This window comes from Oncorhynchus kisutch, unplaced genomic scaffold (assembly GCF_002021735.2).
Source record: "Oncorhynchus kisutch isolate 150728-3 unplaced genomic scaffold, Okis_V2 Okis04b-Okis11a_hom, whole genome shotgun sequence".
Classification (NCBI taxonomy): Eukaryota; Metazoa; Chordata; class Actinopteri; order Salmoniformes; family Salmonidae; genus Oncorhynchus; species Oncorhynchus kisutch.
In genome coordinates, this window is record NW_022261981.1 from 4,177,896 (window position 1) to 4,195,995 (window position 18,100).

At 41.5% G+C, this 18,100-nt stretch overlaps 1 protein-coding gene across 3 annotated transcripts in view; it reads left to right on the forward strand.

Moving 5' to 3' along the window:
- Positions 1-11,286, forward strand: part of LOC109883475 (growth hormone-inducible transmembrane protein) — a 36,534-nt gene extending 25,248 nt beyond the window's left edge. For 2 of the 3 annotated variants that reach the window (XM_031813019.1, XM_031813020.1), the window contains exons 6-9: positions 186-294; positions 673-861; positions 4,936-5,107; positions 10,456-11,279. In XM_031813019.1, the coding sequence (XP_031668879.1) occupies positions 186-294; positions 673-861; positions 4,936-5,107; positions 10,456-10,540 (555 nt within the window). In that variant the 3' untranslated portion in view covers positions 10,541-11,279. Of the gene's footprint in view, positions 1-185; positions 295-672; positions 862-4,935; positions 5,108-10,455 lie in introns of all 3 variants that reach the window. The other variant, XM_031813018.1, reaches the window with a different exon arrangement.
- Positions 11,287-18,100: the final 6,814 nt, after the last annotated feature.

Below are 18,100 nucleotides of genomic sequence, written 5' to 3' on the forward strand. Positions count from 1 at the left end.
TATCTGCATCCACTGAATGTTATTAACCCTTAAAAAGGAAAGTAGTGGTTCGAGGGCCCACCTAACCTCATTGTTTTGTGTTGATACGACTGGTGCTGATTTCCAAACCATTGTGTGTGATTTCGAGACACTTTATAATAGCCACCGTGGGTATTTTTTTTGACACTTGTCATTTTTTTCACCAGGCTATTGGAGCTACCTTTGCAGCCATGATTGGAGCAGGCATGCTGGTCAGATCTATCTCTTATGACCAGAGCCCAGGAGCCAAACATCTTGCCTGGATGCTACATGCAGGTGTTGGACTGCTTCACCTTCTCACTTTACCAAGCATTTGTCAATTGAAACGTCCCACTTGCTTGTTTTCACCACTAGAGGGCAGTACTATAAAGGTTCAGAATACCCTCACTATGCAGCAGCAGTCGACTTGAATGGAACAGGGTTTTCTCGTACTTACTGACACCGGTTCTGTGCCTGTGAGAATATTCTGAGAAGACTGTTAAATACCAGATCTGTTTTCTTTATGTAGAACATCTTGATATATATATATAACCTCTTTATAAATAGCTGTGTAGGTAAAATCTGGTGATTTTTCATGTTTGATGTATGTACATGGTCCCTTTTTTTTAAACTAACCTACTAAATAAATCCATCCATTTGTCCCTGTGTTTCCAGGTGTGATGGGAGCGGTCATAGCCCCCATGACTCTGCTAGGTGGGCCCCTGATGATGAGGGCAGCCTGGTACACAGCGGGCATAGTGGGGGGTCTGTCCACCGTGGCCATGTGTGCCCCCAGTGAGAAGTTCCTCAACATGGGAGGACCCCTGGCGGTGGGCTTCGGAGTCGTCTTCGCCTCCTCCATCGGTTAGTTTCTTTAGATCAATAACCCTGGCTGTGGGTTTCAGTGGTCTCTATCGGTTAGTATCTTTAGATCAATAACCCTGGCTGTGGGTTTCAGTGGTCTCTATCGGTTAGTATCTTTAGATCAATAACCCTGGCTGTGGGTTTCAGTGGTCTCTATCAGTTAGTATCTTTAGATCAATAACCCTGGCTGTGGGTTTCAGCGGTCTCTAACGGTTAGTGTCTTTAGATCAATAACCCTGGCTGTGGGTTCAGTGGTCTCTATCGGTTAGTATCTTTAGATCAATAACCCTGGCTGTGGGTTTCAGTGGTCTCTATCGGTTAGTATCTTTAGATCAATGACCCTGGCTGTGGGTTTCAGTGGTCTCTATCGGTTAGTATCTTTAGATCAATAACCCTGGCTGTGGGTTTCAGTGGTCTCTATCGGTTAGTATCTTTAGATCAATAACCCTGGCTGTGGGTTTCAGTGGTCTCCACCTCTATCGTTTAGTGTCTTTAGATCAATAACCCTGGCTGTGGGTTTCAGTGGTCTCTATCGGTTAGTATCTTTAGATCAATAACCCTGGCTGTGGGTTTCAGTGGTCTCTATCGGTTAGTATCTTTAGATCAATAACCCTGGCTGTGGGTTTCAGTGGTCTCTATCGGTTAGTATCTTTAGATCAATAACCCTGGCTGTGGGTTTCAGTGGTCTCTATCGGTTAGTATCTTTAGATCAATAACCCTGGCTGTGGGTTTAGTGGTCTCCACTAAACGGTTAGTATCTTTAGATCAATAACCCTGGCAGTGGGTTTCAGTGGTCTCCACTAAACGGTTAGTATCTTTAGATCAATAACCCTGGCTGTGGGTTTAGTGGTCTCCACTAAACGGTTAGTATCTTTAGATCAATAACCCTGGCTGTGGGTGGTCTCCACTAAACGGTTAGTATCTTTAGATCAATAACCCTGGCTATGGGTTTAGTGGTCTCTATCGGTTAGTATCTTTAGATCAATAACCCTGGCTGTGGCTTCAGTGGTCTCCACTAAACGGTTAGTATCTTTAGATCAATAACCCTGGCTGTGGGTTTAGTGGTCTCCACTAAACGGTTAGTATCTTTAGATCAATAACCCTGGCTGTGGGTTTAGTGGTCTCCACTAAACGGTTAGTATCTTTAGATCAATAACCCTGGCTATGGGTTTAGTGGTCTCTATCGGTTAGTATCTTTAGATCAATAACCCTGGCTGTGGGTTCAGTGGTCTCCACTAAACGGTTAGTATCTTTAGATCAATAACCCTGGCTGTGGGTTCAGTGGTCTCCACTAAACGGTTAGTATCTTTAGATCAATAACCCTGGCTGTGGGTTCAGTGGTCTCCACTAAACGGTTAGTATCCTTAGATCAATAACCCTGGCTGTGGGTTTAGTGGTCTCCACTAAACGGTTAGTATCCTTAGATCAATAACCCTGGCTGTGGGTTTAGTGGTCTCCACTAAACGGTTAGTATCTTTAGATCAATAACCCTGGCTGTGGGTTCAGTGGTCTCCACTAAACGGTTAGTATCCTTAGATCAATAACCCTGGCTGTGGGTTCAGTGGTCTCCACTAAACGGTTAGTATCTTTAGATCAATAACCCTGGCTGTGGGTTCAGTGGTCTCCACTAAACGGTTAGTATCTTTAGATCAATAACCCTGGCTGTGGGTTCAGTGGTCTCCACTAAACGGTTAGTATCTTTAGATCAATAACCCTGGCTGTGGGTTCAGTGGTCTCCACTAAACGGTTAGTATCTTTAGATCAATAACCCTGGCTGTGGGTTCAGTGGTCTCCACTAAACGGTTAGTATCTTTAGATCAATAACCCTGGCTGTGGGTTCAGTGGTCTCCACTAAACGGTTAGTATCTTTAGATCAATAACCCTGGCTGTGGGTTCAGTGGTCTCCACTAAACGGTTAGTATCTTTAGATCAATAACCCTGGCTGTGGGTTCAGTGGTCTCCACTAAACGGTTAGTATCTTTAGATCAATAACCCTGGCTGTGGGTTCAGTGGTCTCCACTAAACGGTTAGTATCTTTAGATCAATAACCCTGGCTGTGGGTTCAGTGGTCTCCACTAAACGGTTAGTATCTTTAGATCAATAACCCTGGCTGTGGGTTTTTGTGGTCTCCACTAAACGGTTAGTATCTTTAGATCAATAACCCTGGCTGTGGGTTCAGTGGTCTCCACTAAACGGTTAGTATCCTTAGATCAATAACCCTGGCTGTGGGTTCAGTGGTCTCCATCGGTTAGTATCTTTAGATCAATAACCCTGGCTGTGGGTTCAGTGGTCTCCACTAAACGGTTAGTATCTTTAGATCAATAACCCTGGCTGTGGGTTCAGTGGTCTCTATCGGTTAGTATCTTTAGATCAATAACCCTGGCTGTGGGTTCAGTGGTCTCCACTAAACGGTTAGTATCTTTAGATCAATAACCCTGGCTGTGGGTTCAGTGGTCTCCACTAAATGGTTAGTATCTTTAGATCAATAACCCTGGCTGTGGGTTCAGTGGTCTCCACTAAACGGTTAGTATCCTTAGATCAATAACCCTGGCTGTGGGTTTAGTGGTCTCCACTAAACGGTTAGTATCTTTAGATCAATAACCCTGGCTGTGGGTTCAGTGGTCTCCACTAAACGGTTAGTATCCTTAGATCAATAACCCTGGCTGTGGGTTCAGTGGTCTCCACTAAACGGTTAGTATCTTTAGATCAATAACCCTGGCTGTGGGTTCAGTGGTCTCCACTAAACGGTTAGTATCCTTAGATCAATAACCCTGGCTGTGGGTTCAGTGGTCTCCACTAAACGGTTAGTATCTTTAGATCAATAACCCTGGCTGTGGGTTTAGTGGTCTCCACTAAACGGTTAGTATCTTTAGATCAATAACCCTGGCTGTGGGTTTAGTGGTCTCTATCGGTTAGTATCTTTAGATCAATAACCCTGGCTGTGGGTTTAGTGGTCTCCACTAAACGGTTAGTAGGCGTTTCTTCAGTCTGTTTTATTATGGTCCAATTCACAAAGGAACATAAAATGCAGGGATGTAAACATCAAACTTTTAGAGGACAAATAAATTTATCAATGAAAAACAACATGGTAGACGGACATCAACATGGTAGACGGACATCAACATGGTAGACGGACATCAACATGGTAGACGGACATCAACATGGTAGACGGACATCAATGAAAAACAACATGGTAGACAGACAACAACATGGTAGACGGACATCAACATGGTAGACGGACATCAATGAAAAACAACACGGTAGACGGACATCAATGAAAAACAACACGGTAGACGGACATCAATGAAAAACAACACGGTAGACGGACATCAATGAAAAACAACATGGTAGACAGACATCATTGGAAAACAACATGGTAGACAGACATCATTGGAAAACATGGTAGACAGACAACAACATGGCAGACGGACATCAATGAAAAACAACATGGTAGACAGACAACAACATGGTAGACGGACATCAATATGGTAGACTGACATCAATGAAAAACAACATGGTAGACGGACAACAACATGGTAGACGGACATAAAATGAAAAACAACATGGTAGACAGACATCAATGGAAAACAACATGGTAGACAGACATCAATGGAACAAAAACATGGTAGACAGACATCAATGGAACAACAACATGGTAGACAGACATCAATGGAACAACAACATGGTAGACAGACATCAATGGAACAACAACATGGTAGACAGACATCAATGGAACAACAACATGGTAGACAGACATCAATGGAACAACAACATGGTAGACAGACATCAATGGAACAACAACATGGTAGACAGACATCAATGGAACAACAACATGGTAGACAGACATCAATGAAGTCCGTTGAACCGTAGCCTTTTGTTTCATCAAACCCAGTAAATTGTTAGTGGAGTATTCAAGATACCAGTGTGCTGCAGTTTCTTCTTCTTCAAATAGTATTATTTAGGATCTGGCTCTCTGGTGACAAACACCCGTGACACATAATTTCCCCTCAGTTATTAATTGAGCTTGAGGACATGGTGTTAATATAATGTCCTCTCCACTCTCTCTGTCCCCAGGCTCAATGTTCCTGCCCCCTACCTCAGCGATGGGAGCAGGCCTCTACTCCATCGCTATCTACGGAGGTCTGGTCCTCTTCAGCATGTTCCTGCTCTACGACACCCAGAAGGTCATCAAGAGGGCGGAGACGTACCCCATGTACGGGATGCAGAAATACGACCCCATCAACTCGTAAGTGACGTCTGCAGAGTAATCTGTCCTGCTGTCTGATTTCTGTTCCTTACTGTTTAAACAGACAGTCAACTAGTCCAGGTCTGTTCCTTACTGTTTAAACAGACAGTCAACTAGTCCAGGTCTGTTCCTTACTGTTTAAACAGGTAGTCAACTAGTCCAGGTCTGTTCCTTACTGTTTAAACAGGTAGTCAACTAGTCCAGGTCTGTTCCTTACTGTTTAAACAGGTAGTCAACTAGTCCAGCTCTGTTCCTTACTGTTTAAACAGACAGTCAACTAGTCCAGGTCTGTTCCTTACTGTTTAAACAGACAGTCAACTAGTCCAGGTCTGTTCCTTACTGTTTAAACAGACAGTCAACTAGTCCAGGTCTGTTCCTTACTGTTTAAACAGACAGTCAACTAGTCCAGTTCCTTACTGTTTAAACAGACAGTCAACTAGTCCAGGTCTGTTCCTTACTGTTTAAACAGATAGTCAACTAGTCCAGGTCTGTTCCTTACTGTTTAAACAGACAGTCAACTAGTCCAGGTCTGTTCCTTACTGTTTAAACAGACAGTCAACTAGTCCAGGTCTGTTCCTTACTGTTTAAACAGACAGTCAACTAGTCCAGGTCTGTTCCTTACTGTTTAAACAGATGGTCAACTAGTCCAGGTCTGTTCCTTACTGTTTAAACAGACAGTCAACTAGTCCAGGTCTGTTCCTTACTGTTTAAACAGATAGTCAACTAGTCCAGGTCTGTTCCTTACTGTTTAAACAGACAGTCAACTAGTCCAGGTCTGTTCCTTACTGTTTAAACAGACAGTCAACTAGTCCAGGTCTGTTCCTTACTGTTTAAACAGATAGTCAACTAGTCCAGGTCTGTTGCTTACTGTTTAAACAGGTAGTCAACTAGTCCAGTTCCTTACTGTTTAAACAGGCAGTCAACTAGTCCAGGTCTGTTCCTTACTGTTTAAACAAATAGTCAACTAGTCCAGGTCTGTTCCTTACTGTTTAAACAGACAGTCAACTAGTCCAGGTCTGTTCCTTACTGTTTAAACAGACAGTCAACTAGTCCAGGTCTGTTCCTTACTGTTTAAACAGGTAGTCAACTAGTCCAGGTCTGTTCCTTACTGTTTAAACAGATAGTCAACTAGTCCAGGTCTGTTCCTTACTGTTTAAACAGACAGTCAACTAGTCCAGGTCTATACCTTACTGTTTAAACAGACAGTCAACTAGTCCAGGTCTGTTCCTTACTGTTTAAACAGACAGTCAACTAGTCCAGGTCTGTTCCTTACTGTTTAAACAGACAGTCAACTAGTCCAGGTCTGTTCCTTACTGTTTAAACAGACAGTCAACTAGTCCAGGTCTGTTCCTTACTGTTTAAACAGGTAGTCAACTAGTCCAGGTCTGTTCCTTACTGTTTAAACAGACAGTCAACTAGTCCAGGTCTGTTCCTTACTGTTTAAACAGACAGTCAACTAGTCCAGGTCTGTTCCTTACTGTTTAAACAGACAGTCAACTAGTCCAGGTCTGTTCCTTACTGTTTAAACAGACAGTCAACTAGTCCAGGTCTATACCTTACTGTTTAAACAGACAGTCAACTAGTCCAGGTCTGTTCCTTACTGTTTAAACAGACAGTCAACTAGTCCAGTTCCTTACTGTTTAAACAGACAGTCAACTAGTCCAGGTCTGTTCCTTACTGTTTAAACAGACAGTCAACTAGTCCAGTTCCTTACTGTTTAAACAGACAGTCAACTAGTCCAGGTCTGTTCCTTACTGTTTAAACAGATAGTCAACTAGTCCAGGTCTGTTCCTTACTGTTTAAACAGACAGTCAACTAGTCCAGGTCTATACCTTACTGTTTAAACAGACAGTCAACTAGTCCAGGTCTGTTCCTTACTGTTTAAACAGACAGTCAACTAGTCCAGGTCTGTTCCTTACTGTTTAAACAGACAGTCAACTAGTCCAGGTCTGTTCCTTACTGTTTAAACAGACAGTCAACTAGTCCAGGTCTGTTCCTTACTGTTTAAACAGGTAGTCAACTAGTCCAGGTCTGTTCCTTACTGTTTAAACAGACAGTCAACTAGTCCAGGTCTGTTCCTTACTGTTTAAACAGGTAGTAAACTAGTCCAGGTCTGTTCCTTACTGTTTAAACAGACAGTCAACTAGTCCAGGTCTGTTCCTTACTGTTTAAACAGACAGTCAACTAGTCCAGGTCTATTCCTTACTGTTTAAACAGACAGTCAACTAGTCCAGGTCTGTTCCTTACTGTTTAAACAGACAGTCAACTAGTCCAGGTCTGTTCCTTACTGTTTAAACAGACAGTCAACTAGTCCAGGTCTGTTCCTTACTGTTTAAACAGATAGTCAACTAGTCCAGGTCTGTTCCTTACTGTTTAAACAGACAGTCAACTAGTCCAGGTCTATACCTTACTGTTTAAACAGACAGTCAACTAGTCCAGGTCTGTTCCTTACTGTTTAAACAGACAGTCAACTAGTCCAGGTCTATACCTTACTGTTTAAACAGACAGTCAACTAGTCCAGGTCTGTTCCTTACTGTTTAAACAGACAGTCAACTAGTCCAGGTCTGTTCCTTACTGTTTAAACAGACAGTCAACTAGTCCAGGTCTGTTCCTTACTGTTTAAACAGACAGTCAACTAGTCCAGGTCTGTTCCTTACTGTTTAAACAGACAGTCAACTAGTCCAGCTCTGTTCCTTACTGTTTAAACAGAGATATATATATATAAACGCAACATGTAAAGTGTTGGTCCTTTGTTTCATGAAATAGAAGAGCCCCAACATGTTCCATAAGTACAAAAAGATTATTACTCTAAAATGTTGTGCACAAATTTGTTTTCATCCCTGTTAGTGAGCATTTCTCCTTTTCCAACATAATCCAACCACCTGACAGGTGTGGCATATCAAGAACCTTGTGCTGAGGACAATAAAAGGCCACCCTAAAATGTGCAGTTTTGTCACACGACACAATGCCACAGATGTCTCAAGTTTTGAGGGAGTTTGCATTTAGCATAGTGACTGCAGTTATGTACATTCAAGCTTTGGCCAGATAATTTAATGTTCATTTCTCTGCCATAAGCCACCTCCAATGTCGTTGACAGTACCTCCAACCGGAGACCACGTGTAAACACGCCAGCCCAGGACCTCTACATCCGGCTTCTTCACCTGCGGGATCGTCTGAGACCAGCCACCCGGGCAGTTGATGAATCTGGGGGTTTGCACAACCAAAGAATTTCTACACAAACTGTCAGAAACCGTCTCAGGGAAGCTCATCTGTGTGCTCGTTGTCCTCACCAGGGTCTTGACCTGACTGCAGTTCGGCATCATAACTGACTTCAGAGTGCAAAATGCTCACTTCAGTGGCCACTGGTACGCTGGAGAAATGTGCTCTTCACGGATGAATCCCTGTTTCAACACCCGGGCAGATGGCAGGCAGCATGTATGGTGTCGAGTGGGTGAGCGGTTTGCTGATGCCAACATTGTGAACAGAGTGCCCCATGGTGGCAGTGGGGTTGTGGTATGTGTTGGCATCAGCTACGGACCAACCAACACAATTGCGTTTTATTGATGGCACATTGACATTGTCGTGCCATTCATCCGCCGCCATCACCTCATGTTTCAGCATGATAATGCACGGACCCATGTTACATCTGGACACATTTCCTAGTGACTAAAAATGTCCCAGTCCTTCCATGGCCTGCATACTCACCAGACATGTCACTAATTGAGCATGTTTGAGATGTTCTGGGTCAACATGTATGACAGCTTGTTCCAGTTCCCGCCAATATCCAGGAACTTCGCACATCCATTGAAGAGTGGGACAACATTCCACAGCCCACAATCAACAGCCTGATCAACTCTATGTGAAGGAGATGTGTCACGCTGCATGGTGAATGGTGGTCACACCAGATACTGACTGGATTTCTGATCCACGCCTTACCTTTTTTTTAAGGTATCTGTGACCAACAGATGCATATCTCTATTCTCAGTCATGTGAAATCCATAGATTAGGATCTAATGAATTTATTTCAATTGACTTTTCCTTATGAACTGTAACTCAGTAAAATCTTTGAAATGGTTCCATGTTGCGTTTTATATTTTTGTTCAGTGTAGAATACCATTATGATGCAGTAGAATACTGTCAGTACCACTGTGATGCAGTAGAATACTGTCAGTACCATTATGATGCAGTATAATACTGTCAGTACCACTATGATGCAGTAGAATACTGTCAGTACCACTGTGATGCAGTAGAATACTGTCAGTACCACTGTGATGCAGTAGAATACTGTCGGTACCACTGTGATGCAGTATAATACCACTATGATGCAGTATAATACTATCAGTACCACTATGATGCAGTATAATACTGTCAGTACCACTGTGATGCAGTAGAATACTGTCAGTACCACTGTGATGCAGTAGAATACTGTCAGTACCACTGTGATGCAGTAGAATACTGTCAGTACCATTGTGATGCAGTAGAATACCACTATGATGCAGTATAATACTATCAGTACCACTATGATGCAGTATAATACTGTCAGTACCACTGTGATGCAGTAGAATACTGTCAGTACCACTGTGATGCAGTAGAATACTGTCAGTACCACTGTGATGCAGTAGAATACTGTCAGTACCATTATGATGCAGTAGAATACTGTCAGTACCACTGTGATGCAGTATAATATCACTATGATGCAGTATAATACTGTCAGTACCACTGTGATGCAGTATAATACTGTCAGTACCACTGTGATGCAGTAGAATACTGTCAGTACCATTATGATGCAGTAGAATACTGTCAGTACCACTGTGATGCAGTATAATACCACTATGATGCAGTATAATACTGTCAGTACCACTGTGATGCAGTAGAATACTGTCAGTACCACTGTGATGCAGTAGAATACTGTCAGTACCACTGTGATGCAGTAGAATACCACTATGATGCAGTATAATACTGTCAGTACCACTGTGATGCAGTAGAATACTGTCAGTACCATTATGATGCAGTAGAATACTGTCAGTACCATTATGATGCAGTAGAATACTGTCAGTACCACTGTGATGCAGTATAATACCACTATGATGCAGTATAATACTGTCAGTACCACTATGATGCAGTAGAATACTGTCAGTACCACTGTGATGCAGTATAATACTGTATAATACCATTGATACAGTATAATTCTGGCCTACTATACAGGTGAATACTGGCCTAGTGGTGGTATCCTGTCTTGTATAGTGATCTATGAAGCTGACGGTTGGTGCTCTGTGGTGTTATCCTGTCTTGTATTGTGATCTATGAAGCTGACGATTGGTGCTCTGTGATGTTCTCCTGTCTTGTAGGTGCATGGGGATCTACATGGACACTCTGAACATCTTCATGAGGATGGTGATGATTCTGTCTGGAGGAGGAAACAGAAAGAAATGAAGCCGTTCCAGTCTGACTTTACATCTTTGTTAAACCTTCAACCTTCCACAGAGTTGAACAACAACAATATGTTCTACAATTAGCACCATACACCAGCTGTTACCTACTTTTTACTTTGAAAACATATTTTCAACTGACACAATAAAAAAATGTGTTGCTTTTGTGTGAAGAAGAGGATTGCAATTTCCTAGAGCATATTGACACTCATCCAAGTAAGGAAGACATCTTGCTCTGTTCCATATTCAGAATGTTAAAAAATCTGCTTTTGTCTTGATTTTGACAGAGGCATATTTTTATTTAAAGTCAGGATTGTTCATGGGGATATCTGTCAACATCACAGATCGGCCCTCAGTCTCCTCTTAATTGTTCTTTTATATTTTATATATATTATTTCCACTTGAGGTGGGTGTTCCCATTCCTGACCAGCAAGACATAGCTGGGCAAACATCATAATTATATCATCCCTCAACCTTGTACTTCTAGCCTCCACACATACAATACGTGTGACTGTGTGCTTAACTCCTTGACAGAGACTGAACTTGGATGTGTTGTATTGGGCCGAGCCTTGGGTGTGTTGTATTGGGCCGAGCCTTGGATGTGTTGTATTGGGCCGAGCCTTGGATGTGTTGTATTGGGCCGAGCCTTGGATGGGTGGTGCTTTGACATGCTGTTTCTGTTAGAATGAAAGTGATTGAATGTGATCAACGCTGTTCTGGTATCATTCAATAAAAGTGAAAGAGAATGCAGTCGGTGTATTTATGTTGAGCTATTTCATGAAAACAAATGGACAATTTGGGAGCATATTGATCAGTGTTAATCACTGAATAATTTGTGTGATACTGTCGAGGCTCGTCTGGACTGTTTTCAGTAGCATCTTGGGTCAGGAGAATCTCCATTAAGTAACAGTATGAGGAAAATATCACCTTTTATTCACCATTTACATGTACCAGGAGGAAAGCCCTTCTGGATGAAGATCACTGATAGGAGGAAAGCCCTTCTGGATAAAGATCACTGATAAGAGGAAAGCCCTTCTGGATGAAGATCACTGGTAGGAGGAAAGCCTAACCTGTCTGGATAAAGATCATTGATAGGAGGAAAGCCTAACCTGTCTGGATAAAGATCACTGATAGGAGGAAAGCCTAACCTGTATGGATAAAGGAGATCACTGATAGGAGGAAAGCCTGACCTGTATGGATAAAGGAGATCACTGATAGGAGGAAAGCCTAACCTGTATGGATAAAGGAGATCACTGATAGAAGGAAAACCTGACCTGTTGGATAAAGGAGACCACTGATAGGAGGAAAGCCTAACCTGTCTGGATAAAGATCACTGATAGGAGGAAAGCCTAACCTGTCTGGATAAAGATCATTGATAGGAGGAAAGCTTGACCTGTATGGATGAAGGAGATCACTGATAGGAGGAAAACCTGACCTGTTGGATGAAGGAGATCACTGATAGGAGGAAAGCCTGACCTGTATGGATAAAGGAGACCACTGATAGGAGGAAAGCCTAACCTGTATGGATAAAGGAGATCACTGATAGGAGGAAAGCCTGACCTGTATGGATAAAGGAGACCACTGATAGGAGGAAAGCCTGACCTGTATGGATAAAGGAGATCACTGATAGGAGGAAAGCCTAACCTGTATGGATAAAAGGAGATCACTGATAGGAGGAACGCCCTTCTGGATAAAGATCACTGAGGAGGAGAACCTAAACTGGATGGTGTTCAGAGATAGATGGGAGGGGTTGAGGGGAGCTGAAGGATGGGACTAAAAACAAACAAAAGATAACTATTGTAAAATATACTGTGTCCATAAAATGTATATAGTATGTACAAGCTGGAAGTAGAAACGTACTTGTTGTCCATTCCTCCAGTTAGGGGATGGGTAGTAGGGTTATCATATATTATAGTAGAATCAGATTTAAAAAGCAGGTAAAAATACACCCTATGGACCACTAGAACGGTGAAGTAACCCGAACATAGGCACATGCACACATACACATGTATGTTTCGTTGTAGATACAGTGGGGCAAAAAAAGTATTTAGTCAGCCACCAATTGTGCAAGTTCTCCCACTTAAAAAGATGAGGCCTGACATTTTCATCATAGGTACACTTCAACTATGACAGACAAAATGATTTTTAAAAATCCAGAAAATCATATTGTAGGATTTTTAATGACTTTATCTGCAAATTATGGTGGAAAATAAGTATTTGGTCACCTACAAACAAGCAAGATTTCTGGCTCTCACAGACCTGTAACTTCTTCTTTAAGAGGCTCCTCTGTCCTCCACTCGTTACCTGTATTAATGGCACCTGTTTGAACTTGTTATCAGTATAAAAGACACCTGTCCACAACCTCAAACAGTCACACTCCAAACTCCACTATGGCCATGACCAAAGAGCTGTCAAAGGACACCCGAAACAAAATTGTAGACCTGCACCAGGCTGGGAAGACTGAATCTGCAATAGGTAAGCAGCTTGGTTTGAAGAAATCAACTGTGGGAGCAATTATTAGGAAATGGAAGACATACAAGACCACTGATAATCTCCCTCGATCTGGGGCTCCACGTAAGATCTCACCCTGTGGGGTCAAAATTATCACAAGAACGGAGAGCATTTGGATGATCCAGAAAAAGATTGGGAGAATGTCATATGGTCAGATGAAACCAAAATATAACTTTTTGGTAAAAACTCAACTCGTCGTGTTTGGAGGACAAAGAATGCTGAGTTGCATCCAAAGAACACCATACCTACTGTGAAGCATGGGGGTGTAAACATCATGCTTTGGGGTTGTTTTTCTGCAAAGGGACCAGGACGACTGATCCATGTAAAGGAAAGAATGAATGGGGCCATGTATCGTGAGATTTTGAGTGAAACCCTCCTTCCATCAGCAAGGGCATTGAAGATGAAACGTGGCTGGGTACTTTCAGCATGACAATGATCCCAAACACACCGCCCGGGCAACGAAGGAGTGGCTTCGTAAGAAGCATTTCAAGGTCCTGGAGTGGCCTAGCCAGTCTCCAGATCTCAGATCTCAACCCCATAGAAAATCTTTGGAGGGAGTTGAAAGTCCGTGTTGCGCAGCAACAGCCCCAACACATCACTGCTCTAGAGGAGATCTGCATGGAGGAATGGGCCAAAATACCAGCAACAGTGTGTGAAAACCTTGTGAAGACTTACAGAAAACGTTTGACCTCTGTCATTGCCAACAAAGTGTATATAACAAAGTATTGAGATAAACTTTTGTTATTGACCAAATACTTATTTTCCACCATAATTGGCAAATAAATTCATTAAAAATCCTACAATGTGATTTTCTGGATTTTTTTTTCTCATTTTGTCTGTCGTAGTTGAAGTGTACCTATGATGAAAATTACAGGCCTCTCTCATATTTTTAAGTGGGAGAACTTGCACAATTGGTGGCTGACTAAAGGCCGTGAACACCACACGCCAGGCCCTGGACACCACATGCCAGGCCGTGGACACCACACCACACGCCAGGCCGTGGACACCAAACGGCAGGCCGTGGACACCACACGACAGGCTGTGGACACCACACGCCAGGCCATGGACACTACACGCCAGGCCGTGGACACCACACCAGACGGCAGGCCGTGGACACCACACCACACGCCAGGCCGTGGACACCACACACCAGGCCGTGGACACCACACGCCAGGCCCTGGACACCACACCACACGACAGGCCGTGGACACCACACCACACGCCAGGCCGTGGACACCACACGCCAGGCCGTGGACACCACACCACACGGCAGGCCGTGGACACCACACGCCAGGCCCTGGACACCACACGGCAGGCCGTGGACACCATGATCGGGGCAAGCATCAGTCAAAACCAGACTCAGCTTAGAGGAGGTGGTGCAACACCAGGGGCTGGTTGCTCGCTAACCTCTACCACGTTTCCTTGGCCTCCTATCTGAAAGGACTGGATAGGTGGAAGAACAGCCTTATTACTATGGACTACTGGAGGGCAATTGACTAATTAGTCCTTGTAGGTTTTGTAATGCACACACATTTTTGTGCACAAATGGGAGTTTATCAATTTTAGTGTCTGGATTTCATTAATACAATCAGATGGAAGGAAAAGCAGGAAATACACTTACATCAGAACATCAGAACATCACAACATCAGAACATCAGAATATCACATCAGAACATCAGAACATCAGAATATCACATCAGAACATCAGAATATCACATCAGAACATCACAACATCAGAACATCACAACATCAGAACATCAGAATATCACATCAGAACATCAGAACATCCTAATATCACATCAGAACATCAGAACATCACAACATCAGAACATCAGAACATCACAACATCAGAACATCACAATATCACATCAGCACATCACAACATCAGAACATCACAATATCAGAACATCACAACATCAGAACATCACAATATCACATCACAACATCAGAACATCACAATATCAGAACATCACAATATCAGAACATCACAATATCACATCACAACATCAGAACATCAGAACATCAGAACATCACAATATCACATCACAACATCAGAACATCACAACATCAGAACATCATATTATCAGAACATCACAATATCACATCACAACATCAGAACACCACAACAGCAGAACATCATATTATCAGAACATCATAATGTCAGAAAATCAGAACATCAAAACATCATAATATCAACATCACAACATCATAATATCACAACATCATAATATCAGAACATCACAACATCAGAACATCACAACATCAGAACATCATAATATCAACATCACAACATCACAATATCAGAACATCATAATATCAGAACATCACAATATCAGAACATCATAATATCAGAACATCACAATATCAGAACATCATAATATCAACATCATAATATCACAACATCACAACATCAGAACATCATAATATCAACATCATAATATCACAACATCAGAACATACTAATATCACATCACAACATCAGAACATCAGAACATCATAATATCACAACATCATAATATCAGAACATCACAACATCACAACATCATAATATCATAATATCACAACATCATAATATCAGAACATCAGAACATATTATCAGAACATCATATCAGAACATCATCATATCAGAACATCATATCAGAACATCATCATATCAGAACATCATATCAGAACATCATCATATCAGAACATCATATCAGAACATCATCATATCAGAACATCATATTATCAGAACATCATATTATCAGAACATCAGAACATCATATTATCAGAACATCATATCAGAACATCAGAACATCATATCAGAACATCATATTATCAGAACATCATATTATCAGAACATCAGAACATCATAATATCAGAACATCATATCAGAACATCAGAACATCATATCAGAACATCAGAACATCATATCAGAACATCATATTATCAGAACATCAGAACATCATAATATCAGAACATCATATCAGAACATCAGAACATCATATCAGAACATCAGAACATCATATCAGAACATCATAATATCAGAACATCAGAACATCAGAACATCATATCAGAACATCATATCAGAACATCAGAACATCATATCAGAACATCAGAACATCATATCAGAACATCAGAACATCATAATATCAGAACATCATAATATCAGAACATCATATCAGAACATCATATCAGAACATCAGAACATCATATCAGAACATCATATTATCAGAACATCATATTATCAGAACATCAGAACATCATATCAGAACATCAGAACATCATATCAGAACATCAGAACATCATATTATCAAAACATCATATTATCAGAACATTAGAACATCATAATATCAGAACATCATATTATCAGAATATCAGAACATCAGAACATCATATTATCAGAACATCAGAACATCATAATATCAGAACATCACAACATTATAATATCAGAACATCAGAACATCATATTATCAGAACATCAGAACATCATAATATCAGAACATCAGAACATCATAATATCAGAACATCACAACATCATAATATCAGATCATCATAATATCACAACATCAGAACATCAAAATATTCTGCCAGTGCCAACTATATAATATATAATAAACTGGATTGATAGTTTTGATGTGTCTTTATACATCAACATGTAGTTTACGTGGTCTGCTGTAATTAACCACTCTGAAAACTGTCTCTAGGCAACACTGGTGATGTCAATGCAGATCAGACATGTCACCGTGTTTTGATAGTAGATGATTGTGTGGGTTCTGGTTGGTAATCACCGTATCTGTCTATATTGGATACGTCTTGTTTCTGTCAACTTCAACTAACAACTGTTAAAGCCTCCATTGATGTGCAGTACTAATTTCCTGGAAGTTAATTTGGTAACATCTGACATAGCCCTCTCCTTCTGTAGTTCCCTCTGGGGTAGTTGAGATCTTTGTCTCTGATTTCATTCTAAATGGAACCCTATTCCCTATATATAGTGCACTACTTTAGTTAGACCAGGGCTGGCACCCTAATCTCTACATAAAGTGCACTACTTTAGACCAAGGCTGGCACCCTATTCCCTACATATAGTGCACAACTTTAGACCAGTGCTGGCACCCTATTCTATACTACCATTCCAGTATTTTACTTGCTATATTGTATTTACTTTGCCATCTTGGCCTTTTTTGCCTTTACCTCCCTTCTCACCTCATTTGCTCACATTGTATATAGACTTGTTTATACTGCATTATTGACTGTATGTTTGTTTTTACTCCATGTGTAACTCTGTGTCGTTTTATCTGTCGAACTGCTTTGCTTTATCTTGGCCAGGTCGCAATTGTAAATGAGAACTTGTTCTCAACTTGCCTACCTGGTTAAATAAAGGTGTTCTCAACTTGCCTACCTGGTTAAATAAAGGTGTTCTCAACTTGCCTACCTGGTTAAATAAAGGTGTTCTCAACTAGCCTACCTGGTTAAATAAAGGTGTTCTCAACTTGCCTACCTGGTTAAATAAAGGTGTTCTCAACTAGCCTACCTGGTTAAATAAAGGTGTTCTCAACTTGCCTACCTGGTTAAATAAAGGTGTTCTCAACTAGCCTACCTGGTTAAATAAAGGTGTTCTCAACTTGCCTACCTGGTTAAATAAAGGTAAATAAAAAAAATAAAAAAAACATAAAGTGCACTACTTTAGACCAAGGCTGGCACCCTATTCCCTACATATAGTGCACTACTTTAGACCAGGGCTGGCACCCTATTCCCTACATATAGTGCACTACTTTAGACCAGGGCTGGCACCCTATTCCCTACATATAGTGCACTACTTTAGACCAGGGCTGGCACCCTGTGAACTACTTTAGACCAGGGCTGGCACCCTATTCCCTACATATAGTGCACTACTTTAGACCAGGGCTGGCACCCTGTGCACTACTTTAGACCAGGGCTGGCACCCTATTCCCTACATATAGTGCACTACTTTTGACAGAGCTCTATGGATAATAGGGCACCAATTTGGAACGTAGACTTGGTCTTAATTCATTACATTCAGCAACAAATCAGTTTGTCTCTCTAATCAAGAG